The sequence below is a fragment of the Myiozetetes cayanensis genome, unplaced genomic scaffold (genome assembly GCF_022539395.1).
Source record: "Myiozetetes cayanensis isolate MyiCay16 unplaced genomic scaffold, myiCay2020 scf6-25, whole genome shotgun sequence".
Classification (NCBI taxonomy): domain Eukaryota; kingdom Metazoa; phylum Chordata; class Aves; order Passeriformes; family Tyrannidae; genus Myiozetetes; species Myiozetetes cayanensis.
This window is the reverse complement of record NW_026087853.1, coordinates 15,351,620-15,372,970: the sequence shown is the minus strand read 5'-3', so window position 1 is coordinate 15,372,970 and position 21,351 is coordinate 15,351,620. Positions and strand designations below refer to the sequence as shown.

At 37.2% G+C, this 21,351-nt stretch overlaps 1 protein-coding gene across 2 annotated transcripts in view; it reads left to right on the top strand.

The window, feature by feature from the left end:
* Positions 1-21,351, top strand: part of TDP1 (tyrosyl-DNA phosphodiesterase 1) — a 46,221-nt gene extending 24,870 nt beyond the window's left edge. Inside the window, exons 12-16 of one of the 2 annotated variants that reach the window (XR_007631436.1) lie at positions 452-559; positions 1,294-1,396; positions 2,841-2,947; positions 9,828-9,942; positions 20,873-20,890. Coding sequence is in view for 1 of the 2 variants with exons in the window: in XM_050335351.1 (XP_050191308.1) it covers positions 452-559; positions 1,294-1,396; positions 9,828-9,942; positions 20,873-20,946 (400 nt within the window). In the remaining variant the exon portion in view is untranslated. Of the gene's footprint in view, positions 1-451; positions 560-1,293; positions 1,397-2,840; positions 2,948-9,827; positions 9,943-20,872 lie in introns of both variants that reach the window. The other variant, XM_050335351.1, reaches the window with a different exon arrangement.

Below are 21,351 nucleotides of genomic sequence, written 5' to 3'. Positions count from 1 at the left end.
GCTCCCTGCCTCTATGTCATGGATAATAAACTGTAATAAACTTGGGGAATTTTGTGAGGTTTAGTTTGGTGCCAAACTCATATGCTCAAAGTTATAACCACTGATAGTCTTCAAAGAAGAAATATTGGCCAGAAGTTTGGACTTACTTTCTTGAGTGCTAGCTGGAATTGAGGAATGGAAAAACTTGTTAGGAGAACTTGGCACACTGAGGAGAATATCTGTCTGGGTTGGTTGTAAGGAAAAAAAAAATCCCACCCTTCTGACTACTAGTAAAATTGGCATTCAGGATTAACAATTCTGTTAAATAAGGTATTTTCAAATTTGTCTAGGGGAATAAGTGTTGAATGTGATAAATATAGGTAGTGTTACTGGAAACATGGCACTGTAGTATGGTATTTTTTAAACCTTAAAATAAAACCCTATATGTAAGGAATTCCTGTTGTTTTTCTAGCAAATGGTCAGCAGAAGTCTCGGGTCGAACTCGTGCTATACCTCACATTAAGACATACATGAGACTCTCTCCTGACTTCCAGAAGATTGCATGGTTCTTAGTAACAAGGTAAACAACTAATCAATACACCCCTCACTTAAGAACTTTATATGACTTTTTTTGTCAACTGAAAGGCCAGGTGAGTTAACTGCCATAATCTCATAATACTTCAAGTAGCGATATGAATTTTTATCAGTATTTAATGGGGCTTTTAATGACAACAGAATTGCGTGTATTTTTTGACTCTCAACTTGATCTACTTCATAGCAGATACTGATGAAGAATTAACTACAGCATAGTGCTGAATAACAAATTGAGACAAAAATAATTCTTTGATAAATACTTGTTTTCACAATTATATCAATGAACAAAATACCAGGAGCAAAAGATACTGTTTAACACTCTGTACTAGAATGTAAAATGCAAAGCCACTCTGTACTAAGTGTAACTGGTAATAATTGAGCTAGCCTTTAATCTTCATAAGTCAAATTGAAGCTATTTACCAATAGGAAATTCCCTTCTGAAATGTGCGGGGAAGATTCAAAAAGCTGAATTTGTCTTGTAGATCTGCATGACACAAATAGGCTTGTATAATTATTCACATGTGTTGTATGAATGCTCTTTTACATATTGTCTCTGCTGCTCCCACTGTGCTGTAAAAATAGTAATAAGGAATAGCACCCAAGTCACTTTTTGTGAAAAGACTATTCTGATGGAATGTAAGTTCTGCTAGAAGGGCATTGCTACAGATATGTTATTTAAACATTTTCTGCCTCACTGGTATGCTTTGTTTCTCTTCATAGTGCCAATCTATCTAAAGCAGCTTGGGGAGCTCTGGAGAAAAACGGCAGCCAGCTGATGATCCGTTCTTATGAACTTGGAGTTCTTTTCTTACCTTCAGCATTTGTAAGTTCATAGTTCAAGTACAAATCCTGGAATATGACAAAAACCTGCAAATATTTATGAATACAAGCATGACTGAGTAATCTAATCAGTGAGTTCTGTGTTTCTAGGTTAGAAAGCTAATAGGAAATGGAGTTTATATGAGTTATTTATAGTCTCTTTTTCTACACAGCAGATATGGATTTGGTTGTTGCTGTGACTTGTCGTGATACTGAAAGGCAATAATATTTTTAAATTGTAACATATACCCTAAACGTTGCTGGAAAGGATGATCAAGTCTCTTTCATGCTTTTTTTAAAATAGGCTGTGCGTGCATATTGACATTAAAGTGCACTTGTGACTTGAAAAACAGTTCCTAATGTTGCATTGATTGCTGTTCTTGCGTGTTCCTGAAATGCATTTGCAAAGTCATGTGACTGTCTCTTAAAACATCAGGTTCCTTATAGAACTACACTTGCTGTTTTTAACGCTCTGCAGAATCCTGTGGTAGTGAGTCCTGTGAATTAGTTATACATTATATTTAAGATAAAAAGCTTCCCTTTTCTGCTTGAGTTTTGTCTTACTTAGATCTACTACCTGATAGTGAGAAGATGTGAAATTTTGCTTCCTGTGGCTGATTCCTCCTTTTCTCTGGTGAATCTGTTAGTGCCAACATGTTATTATCAGCAGTTAGTCTGTGATCAGAAACCACTCAAACTCCTTCCTGTGTGAAATTTCTTCTTTACTAGAGAAAAGATTGCAAGTTTCTCTGAAACAGTGTTTGTTTGCTAAAAGTTCTTAGAAATATTTTTCTGATGAAGAATGTATCCTTCCTAGATAATGCTCACGGATGATCACGTAATGTTCTGTCATTTCTGCTGATTAGTAGTGTACTCCCAAATGAATATTTACTAATGTTAGGACATTGTTAAAAATGTTTGCTTACCATAACTGGATAATTGTAGTCTCCTAAGATTGTTCTATTAAGATGGATAGTTTCTGACTGCAGCTGAAGAACTCCTTTTATCTCACTCTTGACATTTATGATGAGTTTGCATAGTACTGAGGTCTCTGATATTGTGAACCTTAGGGGCATTATTCTCCAGCATGGTTTATGTGGAAGAAAACTTCTAGAGAAAATGTGTTTGTCAGAGTGAAACAAGAAAAATCCTATAGCTTCTTGTAGTAGGAAGCACTGGGTTTTGTATCTCTGAGCTCTAAAAGAAGCAAACATCACTTGCATAAACAATTAGTAATAGCAGAAAAATAAAACATTGAGCAGTTAGTTACTTGTTAAAATAAATTAATCCAATTTCTATATGTACAGTGGATCAAAACAACAATAAAAGTTATTTACAGAAACCCGGCCAACGTCTTGATCTCACCGAGTAGTTGTAGGGTGAGTTCAGATTTGCAGAGAGGATGCTGACACTCTTGGGGTTGTGATAATCCTTTTTGTTTGTTCAAGGCCTCTCTTCCTTAAACCTACAACTGCTACAGGCTTGGGCTCTCAGCCTGGGGAGAATAATATATGGTGAAGCTTTGCTGCAACTCAAGATCATGTTTTGGTGACAAGTAAGTTATTCTACTTCTCTGACTCAGCAGATAAGTGTATTAGGTAAGGTAGGTTGGAATCTGGCATCTCAAACATGTCAAAGCAATAGATTAGCTTAACATGTGAAACTACATCATTTGGCCCTACTACAAGAGTAACCTGTTCATGGCTGTCTTCACTCCCTTAGTTGTACTGTCATCAGTGCTTAGTGGATACCTTGTGCTTTAAACCAGCTCAGACTGACTGAAATCAAATTGCACAAGTTTCCATGAACCAGCTCAATATGATCAGATGAGTGCTAATGCAAGGAAGAAGTAGGAAAGGCAAGTTCAAGGGGGCAGAGAGCAGGAAGGTGAGCATGGGGTTATATTGAGATAGCTTTCTCTTGGCCTGGTTTTGGAACCAGAGCCTAGGAAGAAAGCTAATCAGTGTGAAGTTTTGGATGGAAAATGTGCATAAATGGCTAGGATCTGGATGAGGAAAATGTATTGTGCTCTATAAATGGTGAAGCCAAGCCCCCAGATCTTTCCTTTTTTGTCACACTGGTTACTTTAAAGTAGGCATTGTTGGGGGAGTAGTAGACTTTATCATATCAAAGAAACATCTCCAAACATTAGGTGCAAAAGCGGATACTGCTTGTGGAAAAGTATAATGGTCAGATATGTATGTAGTAGTTTATCCTTGAAGATTTCTTTACTTCTGTGAGCATCTTTTGTCTTCTCTTATAAGTCTGTAAGCTTTTAGCATTCACAATCTATTCTGGCTGAGTTCCACAACTTAACAATGTCATGTGAAGCAGTGTTCTGAAAGTTACTCATTTGGTGGTTTTCTTTTCCTGCATTGAAAGAGACAATAACTATGCGATCCCTAATCACCTTTTCCAGTGCCTCTATTTTGATAGACCTTTATCTGTTTCTAGACTGAAGAGTTGTTAGCCTGCTCAGTTCTTCCTAAGGTGGAGATGATTTGATCATTTTTACTGCTTTTCTCTATTTTATTCGTCTGTGTCACTTGGGTTAGAAGGGTACTGAGTGGAGGGACATAGGATGCACTTAAGATGGAAATATAATTATAGAGAGGCAGATGCAGGTATAAATCTGTTCTCAGGGTTCTCTTCACTGGGTCTGTTGGCCTGATATATTTTTTACAAAGTGATGTGTAATCGGTTAGCTTCTGATGGTTTTTCAGCAAGTGAATTGAGGGAGTTGTTCATCCAGAATTGACAGGAGTGTGACACAATTCTGAGAGATCACACTTCATGGAAAGGTTTAGTTTGATGTTGTCAAATAAATTAATTAAAATATATGCAATATAAAGATGGACTGTGGAAGTACAGTGCTTTCTCTCTACAGCCCTCACAGTTTTTCTTTTTCTGAATTATAGAAAGCTCCTGTGCAGGTAACTGTACTTAAATCGGCTAGTGTTTGTGAGATAGTCTTACATTTGAGTCTCAGACCTCAGAATAACAGTATATACTTTGGAAGAGAATAGTTAATTCTTTACATCGCAGTTCCCTATTAATACTTAATTGTGAAGACTGGCAACCAGAAGAGAACTTGTCACCTGTCAGTAGTCACATTATATGGTGCATTTGGGAGCAAAGCAGGGAGGGAGGCTGCAGCTGCTTTCCTTTCTTCACTGAGGAGCGCCTGCAGAGACACACAAGGAGGTAGTCAGAGAGACAAATACAAATACTTGGCTGAAGTACATGCAGCCATCTGATATTCAAGTTACACTACTTAGTTTGCAAATCTGTTTTATGTATATGCCCCTCAGTTAACTCTGCATAAAAAGTGCTTCTTCAATGACTTCATCTGGTTGTCACATTGGTTCACTGTGGTTTTAACGTACTATGTGGCAGAGTAGTCTTAGATGAAGGTAACAGAGAACTAGGAATAGACTAAAATTTTTAGAAACAGAAAAGTTTGCAAATAAAGTTAGACAAAATACAAACTAGATGAAGTGCTTTGAATATTAACTGAGCATTCCTAGGCCTTGAGAGACTCACCATGCTCTAGCTACTGGAATGCTGATTTAAAACTGCCAATTTCTGATAGTTTTGTTTCTTCAGGTTGTTTTATCCCAAAGTTAATGACACTTATTCTGGTAGAAGTTAAGACTTAGCATCATAGAATCCCAGAATCTCTTAGGCTGGAAGAAGTCCTTTAAGGTCATAAAGTCCAACCATTAAAATATCCCTGGCAGTGATGGGAATTGAACCTGTGTCCCAGAATGGAGCAGAGCCTTAATCCTGCACCTTAGACTGTTTGGCCACACTACCCTGGTGTACTTGTGTAGCACACACTCAATATTACTCATCTTAAGAACTCCTCCATCTCTGTGGCTTGTGCCTTCTATTTTCCACTGAATACAAATTTGGAAGTGGATCATTCCTCACTTGCTATCAGTTGACCGCCAGTTTTTGTCTCTTTTTTTAAGATGCTTCCAAAATTATGCTTTGAGGTTGGGTCTTGGCCTGGTGTGCTAAAACAGACTCCCAGAAATATGCTGAATGGTTGTTCTCAACATAGCAACAGCTGTTACCATTTACAGTTCTAGTGTTTAGGGAAAAATCAGCTGATGCTGACATTGGATCACAAGCTTCTATTGATCAAAAACTGTTTATAGAATTCATGTCCTATATTTGAACTACATTTTCCTTTCTATCTCCATTTCTATTTTGCACTTCCTACATCTACACTCCTTCTCTTTTAACTTGCTGTTTCAGCTGCTGGGAGATTCCTTTCCAGAGGCTGAAATAAAGTACATCTTTGACAGGTAAAACATGTTGAGAGAACTCCATAATCTAAAAGCATAGAGTTCTGGGAAGCATGTTCCAGTTACTAGTTTGTTGGAAAAATCTTGAAAGTGACTAATGAAAAGCTTTTTAAGTAAATAGTTCCTCCTCATAGCTTCCGTGTCTGATAAGATTGTAAGGTAAACTGAGCTTGAATACAAAAGTTGGTGGAACACTTAAATCTCTTTAAAGGTTTGTTGAATATAGTACTAGCCAGATTCTGAAATGCTGTATTTGATGGTAAGTACTCACTGGTAATGAGTTGACTCTGATAATTATAGTTGACTGTGGAGCTGTTGACTGTGGGCATATGAACTGAGTCTGGATTAGAGAGCAGCCAGGCATGATGAGTGTCATCATCAGAACTGAATTGCTTAAATATTTACTGAGTTCACATAACTAAACCAGGCACCTTCAATCATAGCTCAACCAAAATTAAGTAGGTTAAGCTCTTTGACTGTAACATTAGCTTTCAAGGTAATGTAGTGCCTCTTTCTTCTCTGATTTTTCTATTTTCACAACCAAAAATGTATCTATTAACATTTCAAAATATATTCTTTGAGCAGCAGTTGCAAAGCAAAATAAAGCTGTGGAGGGAAAAATTCCGAAAGAATAGAATATGGCTGAGGAAAATTTACAAGGCAGGCAGAATTATTTTAGGCAAGATCCTGATGCTTGTTTTTTGGAAACAGCAATGAGAGCTGTCAGCATTCTGGAAGTGCTCAAAACAAAGTGTGTGAATTAGTTCAATTTCTGTGTCATCTTCTGTGTGAAGATAGATACATGAGTTATTTTTAAAAGCGTGTGAATCTCCTTGGAGAGCCTTGGTAAAGAATGTATTCCATAAACTAGACTTTTACTCCAGGGTGTTTTGAGGAAAACTAAATATCTTTTCTTAGATTAGTATTTCTTTAATGGAAGGTCTCTATAGGTTAAATTCTGACAGACAAATAAAACAACTTAGGGATCAACTGATGGAGTCAAGCAGCACTGGAGGATAGCATCAGAGAAGAAATAAGGCTTTCAGAGGAGAGGAAAATATAACTGCTGACTACTGCAGAAGAACAAGGCAGAGGAAAGCAAAGAGCAAGAGGAGGAAACAGTGCCCGAAAAGAAAGATGCTGAAGTAATAACAGGGCATGGAGTGTAGAAGAAACTAAGCAGAATTAAAAAATGTTACTAGATTGAAAAGAAGGATGGATAACGTTGGAAAAAAAATTAAAAATGTCTTACAATTGGTACTTTTTTCCCTTTCATGTTGTGTGAAAACACTTCTATGAACTTTAGAGTGAGTACATATGACATAGTTTGTGATACTTGAATTAAACTGGCATTACTTTTTATGTAGAGGCTGAAATGGGTGTTGTGCTTTGATTGCAAGGGTTATGCAGACTTCAAATTTGGAGGGTGCCAGGCAGCAGCTTTGTAATTCTGGTGCTCTTGATCAGGCAGGCATATGAAGCTCATTGTAGAATAAGAACCATCTCACAATATAGCAGAGAAACCTTCTCTGCCATTCCACACTTAGCTCATAGCTGCCTATAGAAGACAAGAGAGAAGCTCACAGGCTCTTGGGGCAATCAAACCTCGTACATGCCATTTTAGCTGACGATTTCAGTGTCATCTTATGAGAAGTATCTAGGACTGCACACACCCAGACCCTCCACCAAGTGAAACCTGACTGCTCCGAGTTCTGACAAAAGCTCTTGGCACCACCACCACTTACACAGTTCCTGTAGTTTGTTGGCTATAGAATTGCTGCCATATTTCATGTTCTTTCTGCTGCAAACAGAAGTATGTTTATTTGTGTTTTACATGGAATTTCTGCCAAACCCTGAATGATTCCAGTTCACTGGAAGTAAAGCTGTACAACTTGATTGTTGCATTTATTTATAAATAATTATGATTTTTTTCAGTCAATTTCAAACTCTTAGATGTTTGTGAGCTTTTAAAAGTAATCTTTTATATTTATATTGGTTTGTTTTGAACATTGTTTGTTACTTATAGGCTAAACTCCACAAAATGCTATGTCCTGGTTTTAATGACGTTTTATGAAAATTCACTGGACTTTAATGGTGAAAGGGGAAGTTCAAAATGGATTTTCATTCACACAGTCCTTTAGTATGGATCGTGTTTGTTTGTTTCCCCCGTTCTCTCATTTAAAAGTCAGTGGCTTTTGCCTAGTCCTTGAAATAATACATCATGTTTCTTACATGGTAACTACTATTTTGCTCTTACTTTGAGTCATGAGACAAAAGAAGCATCTATGTTGTAAAGCAGATTCTTGAACTGATGTGCTAGAACTGCTGCAATACAGCTTGACATTGTCACTCTCCTTTTTCTCTATTACTATGCTTCTTGAATATTAAAGAAAAAAATAAGGCTGCGTTGATTCCCATGCTTTGTGTGGTCTTGTGAATATTGGTTTCTCCAACTTAAAATGATAACATTTGATGATGTAATAAGTCAGTGAAGAAAAACTTGTGGTATTGTAGAAGTATAGACAGAAATCTCGATTGAGCCAGCATGTATGTTTGAATACAATGGGATTGTAATTAGTGGTAATTGAGATGCTTCCTTTTGCTATCACAAAACAGTAATGCTGTAAAACTCAGACTGATGGACCATACCCAGCTTGGGTAAAGTATAAGTTAATATTGGGACATGACCTGGCAATGTGCGCTCGCAGCTCAGAGAGCCCAGCTCTGTCCTGGGCCGCATCAAAAGCAGGTGTGGGCAGCAGGTTGAGGGAGGGGATTCTGCACCTCTACTCCACTCTTGAGGATCCCACCTGAGGTACTGCAGCCAGATCTGGGACCCTCAGCACAGGAAAGACCTGTTGGAGCAGATCCAGAGGAGGGCCACAGAAATGGTCAGAGAAGTGGAGCACCTCTCCTATGAGAAGAGGCTGAGAGCTGGGGTTGTTCAACCTGGAGAAGGCTCCAAGGAAATCTTATTGCAACCTTTAATACCTGAAGGGATCTTGTAAGAAAGGTGGAGGTGGACTTTTAATAGGACCTGTAGGGACAGGACAAGGGACAATGGTTTTAAACTAAAAGAGGGTAGATTGAGACTAAATACAAAGAAATTCTTCTTTGAAAGTATGGGGACACACTGGCATAGGTTTCCCAAGAGGTGGTAGATGCCCCATCCCAAGGAATGTTCAAGGTCAGGTTGGATGGTGCTCTGAGCAAGCTGGTCTGATGGAAGATGTCCCTGCTCAGTGCAGAGGGATGGAACTGGATGACCTTTGAAGGTTCCTTACAACTCAAACTATTATATGATTTTAGAAAGAAAAATACAGTTGCTAATCTCAAAAATAAATAATAAAAACTTGGTAGTCTTTAAATTTCTGTTCTAATCAATTTGTTCTTGATTGACAATAGGCTATTAGAAATCTCAGACTTGCATTTGTATAACTCACTGCAGTTGATGAATGGGATTCAATTTCTCTGCATAAGTGGCTAAGCAATAGTGTCTGCTTAAGTTATTTCAATCACTTTAAATCTCTCTTCCCTTGTATTGCATTATAGCTTTTTTCTTTTTATAGTCCTTAAACTTGTTTGACAGTAATGCTGTCATTCTGAGTGTATTCTTTGAAGCTGTTATGCAAGCAGTTTCAAATCTTCATTACATTTTTTTAGGTTCCAGGGATGATGTTACCCAAGACGTCTGAAAAGCACAGATTTGAGGACTTTTTCTATAACACAGGGTGCATTCTAGTTCAGTTTATGAAACACACTGATCAACTAACTAATGTGGTCAGGGTGAAACTAAGCAGCAAAGAGAATTTTTAAAGCTTTTTGCTTTAATTAAATATTACACATCAAAAGTGCTCGGCTAGGGAATATGGAAACTGGTATATGTGTAATGGTCTGAGAAGGCAGAGTATATCCATGTGTGAGGCCAAGCCAATGAATGTACTTGAGAAGTAAGGGAAGCTAAAGACAGGAAGGTGCTTCAGGAAGTATCTAATCTCAATAATGGAGGCAAAACATCTTGTTTATTAAAATAACTTATTGAGAAAGCATCTATTCTGGATTGAGTTTGTCTTTTCCTCAAAAACTAATGAGTCTGTCTTCTGTGTTTCCCTACCTTTATAGGGATTGGACAAAGGTTACTTTCATGCAGGAGGAAGAAAACTTCCAGAAAGCAAAGATTCAATGACATATTTTCCTGTACCTTATGACCTGCCACCAGAACAGTATGGAAGCAAAGGTAAGGTGTGCATTCAGAAGAAAAGTGGGTGTATTATACATGAAGCAAACTAACTTGAGTAACTCTTGAGTCAGTTGAATATTGCTGTGTTCTAAAGCTTTATTTTAACATTTTTGTGGCATGACTGCATTTGGTATGGTATCAGTCCACATTCTGCTAGTGACTTCAAAGAAAGCAACTATAGAGTTCTTTAGTTCTAGTTTTTTCTTTATTTTTGTTCAAATTTTGGATTAACAACTTCAACACTATTTTTTTATTCGTCTCCTGGGGTTCTTATATGCATTAGGAAAGTAGATCCTTGTTACGGAATCAAAATGCTTTTCTGCAGAACTAATGGGGGAAGGAGTTTTGAAGAGGGAATGTTTGGAAGAGAGCAGGCACGAGTTAAAAACAGTCCTCTGGAAGTGGAGTACTAAGGAAATACCATAGAGCAAATGTGAAAGAATTGCTGCAAATCAGAAGAAAGAAGAGTTGCTTTTGGTCCATTCTCTATTTCATAGTCTATATTTCATAACACTTAAAGAGGTTTACAAAATCTCAATTTTCTCAGTTTCTGAGACTATCTCTAGAATATGCAGATCAGGAAAGTGACAAGTAAGTGCAGCTATGTGGTGATGAAGGCTCAAAAATATGAAAATATATTGAGGATAATAGTGTTGATGCACAACCTGAAATACTTGGTAAGAGTCAGCATCTGTATTTTTGTTCTTAAAGATAATGTCAAAAGATTGTAACTAACTTGTTTTTTTGAGAAGCCTTGATCTAAAAAGACATCCTCTATAGCAGAGCTTGAAGTAACAGTAACATGGTGTTTACAGAAACATTTTCTGTACATTTTGGAACTAACAAATGATGTGGGGAGAAAGGATGTTTAAGCTAAGAAATAATAGAGTTTAATGGAGTCTAATGTAGTAAATAAAAGTGAAGACACGTTGTTTCAGGGTGATGGAAGTCCTGCAGCAGGATCAGAGCCCGTGAGCATGATGCTTCTTGCTGTGGTTAAGTAAGGTTTCACCAGCATACTCTTTATCAGGTGACCTGTAGTAAACATCAATCAGGAGGTTGCCTTTGTTGGCTTGACCTCCAATTTCTTGACCTGCAAGCTCTTACTCACATCACAGCTTTTCAAACATAGCTCTGTGCAGCCAATCCACTTTTTTATATAGAGAGGAAATCCCCATCTCTCTTCCTTGCCCATCCCTCCTGAACAGCTGATAACCACTGATTGCAGTGCTCCAGTCATGTGATTTATGCCACTAAGTTTTATAAGTTTTATATGAATTAGATCACAGCTTTCTAGCCGCACAGTGGCTTACAACTCCTGTTTGTCATCCATGCTGTGTGTGTTGGTGTAGAGGCACTTCAACTGGGCTGTTGATCGTGTCACCATTTTAGAGGAACGAGCCCTAATTCCTTTGCAACATTTCCCTGGTGTTTCCCTGTTGGTTCCTAATGCAATAGCAGCCTCTGGCTCTCCTGTGTTGTTCAAGACTCCATCCTCTTTTACCACTGAGTCTAGAATAAAGCCCCGCTTATGGTTCTGGCCAGCTTGTTGACAAAGAGGCTCTTGCCCCACTTTATCTGGTGAATCCCTTCAGCTTCCAGCAAACCTGGCTTCTCATCAGTAGATCCATGATACAGAAGTCAAAAGCTTAAGTATAGCAGCAGCTACACAGCCTGGCATTCAGCTCTTCAATATGATGCATGTTCTGTAACTTGGAAAGATGCTTGTTCTGCTCTCAATAGCTTACTACTTACCTAAAAGAAGTCCTAAGTGGTATTTCAGTTTTCCCAGAGAAAAAAATACTAGCTCAATATAGAAATAATAAAGCTTTTTATGCTGTTTTATTTAGTATAAAGCAACTCTGTCTATTTTAGTACTGTTAATTTTGTGTTGGGGAGCAGTGGCACAGGTTGTGCCTGGGTTACAAGCCATCTACAGGGGAAGAATATCCTACAACTAGCAGTTGTGCTCTAGGATATGTACACACTGTCTGCTTGTTAATTGATGCTTAAACTGGTGCTTTTGGAAGGTTTTTCTAAAAAAACATACTGACATTTTTGGAAATTTTAAAACAAACATTAACAATTAGAACTCGTGTGCATTCTTGGGTGTGTTTCATGTACTATCTTCCTTGTGCAAAAATGTGTAGTTAATATTATTCCTGTTTTAGTTCTAGCATTTAACCTACTGTGTCAGTGAGCTTTATGCATATTTCAACTAAATGGGAAAAATTTTTTTTCCAATGAACTTTTTTCATGTTCTGCACAGAAAACTTACTTCTGTAGAGAACTCACTTGACTGTAGTTTAGTTTTGTGTCCCAGCTTTCTCCTGTGATATGAACAGATGCCAGAATGCAGGTTGTCTAGGCTTTGGCAGTGGAAGCGAAGCCAGCTCCCCGTGCCCTTTCACATCTCTTTCCTTAATATTCTGTTTTAGTTCCTCAGCCTCATCGGGGAAAAGATGTTTAAAGAATTCCCATATTGTGGGATGAACTCATAAAATAATCTGCCCTTAACAATACAGTTGTCAACTCCCAAACTCTCTGGAGTGATATAAATAGATTTATTTTAATAAAGTCTTGAGAAGCAGAAATGCAAGTAATTATCCTTTCCCTAAAGAAACCGTATTGACTGATCCCTGTAATTGAAGGAGAAAAGGCTCTGGGGGATTTTCCATTAACTCAGATTCTCTAACCATGGGAAAACAAAATACACATCACTTTCATATAATCAGAAAAATCCTATTAGGAGCAGGAGGGAGGAGAAGTGGGCGAAAGAGTGAAGAGATGGTCAGGAGGAGGGCTATGTATTTGCTGTGTGAAGTTCTAAGTAGAATATAGATATTCCAAAGTACATTGTTTTTTCCTGTACAACTTCTAGTCATGGATGAAATATACTTGGAGAATTCTATTATTATATAGTGTAACAAAGGGAAGGAAAAGCAGTTTCATATTTTGTGAAACTAATTTAATTGCAGAGATTTTGTTTTTCTGTCACAGAGGCTTTCTCTCATACTAATTGGTGTTTATCATATTGGGCAGGACTTGAGCATGAAAACTGTTACAGTGAAGTTAATGCATCTTAAGAAGCAATAAAATAGATCTCAGTACATACGCTAATACATTTATCAGTAAATGATGTAAATAATCTGCCTAGATTCAGCCATAATAATTCATGAGGTTGATCCACGGCCTTTTAATGTCCATTAAGTTCAGTAATAATTAAATAATTTGGTCCTTGTCCTACTTTTCTATCACCCATATAACAGGGAGGAAAAAGATACAGAAGTCTTGCCCACCTTTGCCTGGTTTGCCTCATTAGTCAATAAGTTTCATTCTAAAACTCAATTTTAGGCAAAACAAAAACAGAATCTCTTGGAGAAACAATCATGAAGACTTTCTTCCTCTACTTCTCCCAAAGATTTCTAGAATATAAATTGAAATCATTGTGAGACAGATAATTTCTTGGGTTTGCCTGTTTTTTCTCTCCCAGAAAGATGGATTATCCATCACTGAAATGTAATCATAGGCTAAGCTGTAACCACTGAAGGATGTATTGATGTGCTTTAAGATGTCACCGGTAGGGAAATTATGATATATTATCTCTGTGGCACATAACATAGTTAAAATGTTCTCATTTCTTTCATTTAAGTTTTCAACTGTATTTCAGACTTGCAGAGACATGTTGGACAGTATGTAGGCAGGTAAACTCTACCTGCTGCTGTTAACCCACATCATTTGACCTTCCTGAAGGAAACAAAGAATAAAATTTATCTGAGTCTCAAACCATAGGTGGTAGCCTCATTATCACTTCAAGTTGAGATGAGGAGTTGGTAACATTTTTTCTGTGAGAGAAATCATACCAGAAATATTTTCATGTCAGCTCATTGTAACTATATATGATGATTAAATAAAACCCAAAAAACCAAACAAACCAACCCATCAAAGCTACTAGCAAACACTAAAGTGCTTGAAAAAAAACACTTGTAAACCAAAAAATTGTCAGAAAATAATGATTATGTGATTAATTAGCTCATTGAGTCTCTGAATCTACGTAAAATATGTTGTTTTATTAACCTTCAGTATTTTGGGCTACTTCATCTGGGTTTATTTCCTATTGAGTTGCACTTAGCTTTCTAGTTACATTTAACAGGGATTAGATTTCTGCTTAATTGGCTGTTTTCTCCTCTTTTAGGGAAACCTCAGCAGGTGCAACATTTCTGAAACATTTTTCTGTGATGTCATTCTGCCAGATTTTAGGTTTATTTATCTCATGTACTTGTTGCAGAACTCTTACACTGCTACTGAAAAGGGGATGAACCAAAAAATAGATCTGTCAGCAGTTCTTTGAGTTGACTGGGTTACAAGGCAGTAATTTATAAAAGCTTTTTCTGAGCTCTTAGTTCAAAATGCTCTGGAACTTCTTAAACTCTCCGAAGGAGAACCCTATAAAATAGAGGGGTAAGTGCATGCTGATAAACAAGTTATTTCTCATTTAATTTTTCCTTAAGTGTATATATTTAAATCAAGGAAAGAAACAAACTGTTTAGTTGATTAATAGTATAGAGAAAACATGTGTGTACAATAAGACAGGTTCCAACTCAGTCAAGATTATTCTGAAGTTAGAGTGAAACTACATATTCGTCTCTCTACATGCCAGTTATATGAAGTACATTGGTCTTTGGTTATTTTGCTCTTTGTTGAGGATTTTCCCTGAATGATTCCAACAATTTGTAGAAATGTATTTCATTATTTTCCAGTGGAAAATCTATTTTACCCTTGGTAGCTATGGGCTAAAACATGAGTAAAATCTCATGCTATGAGAGGCTGGAAGAATAGGGGAGAAATGAGATGGAAATTAGCTTTAATGCAAGTTGAAGCACTGAGGAGAAATTAACAGCCCACTTAACAATTCATTATTTCTCTAGCTGAAGTTTTCAACCTCTGACAGCCGTGATTTTGTGTTCTTAAGGATGCACAAAAGGATGTCTCTCAGGAACAGCTCTCTCCTTTATGAAGGGCCGTGCTCACTGTTCAATGTTCCATAGCCATGCTTACATGGAAGAGCTAATTGACCTTTTCCTTGTAACTTCAGATATTCAGTGCTTGATATTTTGTCTAGTTTTCAATGAGTGGGAATTGGGAGTATGGCAAATTACATGTGGTAAATATTTATAGTGATTTCAGTGAACTAATAACACTGCATCTCATTTATGACATATAAACTGTTGTGTTGGGTAAAAAGAAAAGAAATTAGAGGCATATTTGCCTCCAGCTCTGGTAGGTTTAGGTATTTATCAAATTATTTAAGAGTTGGTATAATTTTCATTTATCTTGCCTTGTCCTAGTAACACAGTACTTAAAAGAAGAGATTGGTGTTTTGTCCAACTAAGTTAGAGGAATTCTTCATTACTCTGAGCTCCCTCACAAGGACTTGATGTATCTTCAGGAGGCCAAATAAGTTCTGGGAAAATGTCTGTCCACTGTATGGGGTCTCTACCTTTTTCCCACCTTTTGTTTCTTGTCTAAAGTTATAGAATTCTTCATTTTCTTCTTTCAATAATTCAAATAATTTTTTTAGACATTGAGAGAAGACTTCTGGGAAAGTCATTCATATTTTTCAATAACCTTGTTTTTCTACTTAATATTGCATAGCTACGTGAAACCTGACTTCCTAGAGTTTGAAAGAACTAGACTAGTAGCATCCTATATGCTTAATGCAGTACGAAGTCTAAGACAATACCCTCTCTTCTGAGAAGATGACAACTAGGAGCTAGTCGTGTTTCTAGTGATAGTAATATATTGAATAGAAAATATTTCACTTATTTAACACTCTGAGCAATGGTGAGCATAAATCTGACTGTGTTTACAAATTTACTTTTCAATTTTTCAAGCAGCAAGTATATTTTGTCATGGTAATTCATAGCAAGAGGCAGGGAGTTGGGTTTGGAACCACTCTCATCTGTGTTGGCATCCATTTCCTTCCTCAGCAGAACCAAAAGCATTATTATTGACTGGTAAATCTGCAGTTTGAGACTGAAGCTCTCATAAGGCAACCTGACATAAGATGATTCCTCAGATAGCCTTCCAGAGTCCAAGTGTAACATTTGGGTACATAGGAAAACCTCTTTGCCTGCAAAACTGTTTATAATGATTGTGAAGAAATTAACACTTTACATGAGAGGAAACTCAAGTTACAGATTCACCATTTAGTTTGACCACTTCTATGTAATGTTTTGACAGGGTTGCAGACTTGAAGACCAGAAGGAGCCACTAGATTGTCTGATCTGTTTTGCACATGTTACTTGCCAATTTCTTTGAGCTCAAAGCTTGGGTTTGACTAATGGAGATGTTCCAAAATGTGCTTCACATCGTTAGTTGAGAGCACCGTCACAAGATGGCAAATTCACCCGGTGGTTGATATTTTGCTTCAATAGTTGGCCAATTCAAGAATTTTAAAAAGCAGCTTAGTTTGGTTATTTTTCAGGATAGGTGTATGATGCCCAGTTCAGTTATAGAACTTAAATGTGATTTGAACCATCTTGTGTAGAGTGCAAAATTTGTAGGGGAAGTCTGAGGGAATGTAAGAGTATGACATCCTGACAGGTCAGAGTAGTCAAGGTTGTTAAGAGGCCTTGGGCATTTTTCCTTTAGAGTATTTCTTCCCAGCTGCTTTAAATTACCAACACAAAACAGTTATATTGTGCATGATATACATAGTTTGCATCTCTCATTGCTGCAGAGAATAACATGGGTGTTTTACATCTGGCAGTTTTAAAATAAAGATTAAGGTCATTCTTACTCTGACGTGACAAAGGACCTCATAATTTTAGCAGATAACATTTGTTGTGTGTAACATGTATGTTATTATTTCTTTGCTGTTTTGAGCAATTGCATTTGATCACCTCTGAAAGTCAGCTGAGCAGCAGAAGGTCATTTGTGGGCATCAGACGCATCTTTAGGGCAAAACATTTAAAGAATTTTTTAAAATTAACATTATCTGGTAGCTGACAGTACTATAATTTTATCTTGACAGATAAACTGTATAGATTCAAGTCTCTTCAATGCCTCTGTTGTTAATCAGATTCAGGCAGCATCAGTGATACTAAGATACATGAAACCTATAGACTAACAGTATAATTGTAGAGTGCCTTGGAAGGAAAGCTGAAAATTATCCAGTCTGGTATTTGGGAAACACAACAACCTATCTTACTTGGCAAGATCTCTCTATAAGTAAAATTTCTTTGTGCCTTCTGGTAGTACTCAGATTTTTATTTCCCTGTAGAATCTTTTAGATGAGTACTGCAATTTTGTTGTATAACATTGTCTTCTCATTGAACTCCAGCATCACATCTCAGATGTAATATTGCTGTTCTCTCTCACCAATGCAAGTTGACCTGTTCCTCTCATGAAAGACAGCACAGCATTTCATTTAGAGTACTTGGGGGCTGATTCCCCTCTTCCTTTTGTTTCACCCTATTGAGAAGTTCCTTACAGCAGATCAGATTACACAAAGAAATACAACCCCAGGGTTTCTTTGTAACTTTGCATGGAAAAAGGTACAAGGTGCTTGCTGTAGTCAAGGAATATCACTTACTTTGTGATTTAGATATTACACAATTTACTGACTGAGGAAATCATCTGTTGTATGGGGGCAACTTGAAACTTTAATACGTATCAAGGGGTGTTTATAACAACTTGGGAGAGGCCTCAGAGAAGTGCAAAGGAGTGGTTTTTTTTTATTTTCTCAGCACATCAGCACTTTGAGATACAAAACAAATCCTGTGTTTAAACTTCAGTACTGGGTTGTGCTTTCTTTTCCCCCTCCCCCAACAAGTGGTCATTGTCCTGGCCTTCAGGAATCATTGTCACATCTGTTCCCCCTCTGCCTTTCCTCCTTTGTAAGATCTTACAGGTATGGTTTTTGCATTGAGAGGAACAAGATTAGTTCCATTTTAAATGCCATGCTCGTCCAAAGGGAGGGGAGAAGAGAGACTGAAGTGTAGTGTGCAAATGCTAACAGAGGAAATTTCCAGCTTCATGCAGGAGGGAGTGAGTTTACCATGTTTGAATGTATATGCAGAATTACTTGAAGAACTGTTTTTTTGTGAGTAATCTTTCTATATATGTGAATACTTACTACTTTGAATCTACATTTTTCAATTAAGTTGATGTAAGAATCCATTCTCTGGGTTTAGAAATCAACCAGGAATGCTCTCATCCAGGTCTCCACTCACAGTGTAAAAGACATCTGTATTTTACACTGTAGGAAGAGAATCACGAAGGTGCTTTAATTGTATTCTGTACTTTACTATGCAACTGCGTGTTCCTGATTATGACTGTACTGCCATCTGTCATATTTATGAGAATATGAAGTTTTGAGATGGTCTGCCAGCATGGATTCTTTGAGTGATTAATCAGGTGTTGCTCGAAAAAAGAACTTGCCTTGTACTCCAGGGCCTCTCTGTCTTTAAATAATAAAACGGGATAGTGTATGCAGTTATGATGGGATGTTCAAAAGTCTGCCTGAGCACAACTGCAATAGTGCTTTGCCTGAGCTTTCAGATAACCTAAAAGCAGCAGAGTGGGGTTGGACTGGCCCAGTTCATTTTACTGGATGCAAACTTTAGTGCTGGGGTTCTGCTGCTTGCACGTGAGGCCAGAGGGAAGCAGTGGTGCCGGCCCACTGCCAGTGAGGTGAACTTGAGACAAAAAAAGAACTGAACTTAAAATGTGTGGAAGGTAAATATGTTGAGGACGCTTTAAAAATGTATTTAATGGACCTCCTCCCCTCCCCAGAAGATCAAAGGAATTATCTTTCAGAAGTTTGGGAATCATTTTAGTGTGCAACAGTAAGCAGCTAGAGTCATACAGTGTTTTTACACAGTCATTGTCTCTTTCTCTTGCTGATATAGTTCCTATTAAAAGTGATAAATAACTTTAAATTCGATTTGATATTTTAAAAATAACTGAATTATAATTTATTTCAGCAATAGTTCTACACATGACTTATTAAAATACTATCAGGTGGCTTATAAAACCAACAACATCCTACTAGTGGAGCAAAATTCCAAGTACTTTAATAGCTACCTTGAGAAAACTTTTAGATAGCCACAGTTATAAAGAACTAAATTAGGTACTGAGGCCTCTGAGTGCTTTAAGGGAATGGCTGAAGTTATTTCTGTTCATCTGAGTCTTCCTTTGCATGCATGTTTTACTGAATTAAGCAGAGTAACTGCAGATGGTAGCGAAAATGGATAGGTGCAAGGTACATAATATTCTCTGAGTGATAGATTTCAGTGCTTGAGTGGGACTGGATTTATTCTGATGTCATAGCTAGAGGTCAGTGTTCAAATCTGAATGTACATTTGAAATGTTCAGTGCTTTTCTCAACACTTGCATACCTGTTGTTATAACTGTTAATGTTTACTATGTGGTAGGGTATTCACCTGAAATACAAAAGCTACACATGGCTCTCCCCCAGGAGACTGATAAAAGAACCCAAGGGAAATAATGGTGCTACTTTTTTTTGTCTTTTTAAGAGATCACTTAAAGTCTAGATATCCTGCAGTTGAGGCAGAATCCTAGGGAGCTCTTTTGGAAATGCACTGTGAATTAAGTGCTATTGTTTCTTCCAGTTTTTCATGCCTTCTTTTTTTATGCTTGGAAATCACCTGTCCACTGTAACCAAAAGGAACCAATTACCCTATCACCCTCCTCCTGCTGTAAACAGACACTTTGGTAAAACATTTGCATTGCTGGGATATGTTTTGCTGCAACATACAGTACTAGAATTAAGGACACTGTAGTAGCAAATAATAATGAGTACTTAGTAGCAGTGCTCTCCTTCCATGTTTAATTGGTGTGATATTTGTCACAGTGTGCTATTGTGTAATTTATACAGCCCTTCATTACTGTTTCTGTCACTTCCTTACACTCCATTCCTTGCTACAGGAATTCTCACTTCTGATGTTCTGAGAGCTGGCATTGGATCCTGTAAACTTAAATGTTGACAACAGTAATCATAATCAATAGCTACTGCCATCATCTTTGGTACAATTCAGTTTAATTTATGCATTGTACAGATTAATGTCACTGTCTTCCTTCAGGGCTCATTTTGTAGATGGAGAAAATAAGCAGGCTAGATTTATATAAATTTCTTAATTGAGAAAACTCACTGAAAGGGTTGAAGGATTTTTTTCTGTATTTCAGTGGGAGTAGCCTGACAGAAGTAGAATAATAACTTGGCTTTATAGAGCAGCTGCATTTCTGCAACATGTAGGAAGAAGAACCTAGAGCAGGTTGCAGAGCTAGCAGTTGGCTCCTGCTGTGTTGCCTTTTCTGCTCCCAGGAGCGGGAATAGCTTCTGTATTCTGAGAAGTGGGAGGGAGGGAACTGTATGGTGCGAACCTGTTGCTCATCTAAAGATGTGATGTTTGAAGAAGTGAGGGGTGAACATGAACTTTTCAAAGGTCAGGCAGTGTCATTCTTTAGGTACTGAATTCTTACTGTCCATGTGAAAAATATTGATGTATTACATCTCTTACGTATAATTCTGTGGATTAAGAGATATGCAGTACAACAGTTGCTGCCACTGGGCCAAATCATGTTTGGTAGCATTACTATTATTTTACATTGTCCAAAATAAAATTCTTATACAGCTGGTAAAGAACACGTTGGGTTATGGTAACTATATTTAAAATAATATTTGGGAGAAAAGCAAAACCTTTTGAAAACTTTAAATCTTACAGTTTTAAAAAATAGCTGAACAAAAATTTCCAGTAAACAGAAATTGCACATGAAGTTATATGAAAATCTGTGGGAATTTTGACCTTCCTCTTCTTCCAAATGGAAGGGACGAAGAAGATCAAAATTTTGAACTTAATAAACAAATTTGTCATGAGTATGTTTTTGTTTTGGTTTACAGATCAACCCTGGATTTGGAATATTCCTTACACTGATGCCCCTGATACACATGGAAACATGTGGGTTCCATCGTGAATGTTTCTAATGCTTTGTGATGTTCCACAAGCCTGACACTGAGCCTGCTGTGCTACTTGCAAGATTGCTTATTTCTGTTCTGTAAGCTATAATGTCTGCCATAATGGCTAATTTGTAGTAGAAATAAAAGTTAAAATGTTGATAATGGAGAGATTCTTGGAGGATCTGAAACCATATTATTGTAAGGGAACCTGCATTTTTAATACCTTTTATATCTTTTTTCCTTACTGTGGTTCCTAATATACTTTTCAAGATTAGAACTGTTCTCAGAGATTCTCCCTGCATTTTTAGCTGTAACGAATATAAAAATTATTGTTTTGTGAGACTGTTCAGTTGACCCCACTACCTGGAATAAAAGTTACTGTATGTGAGGTTTAAATAAAAATAAAGTCAATCTTGTTTATA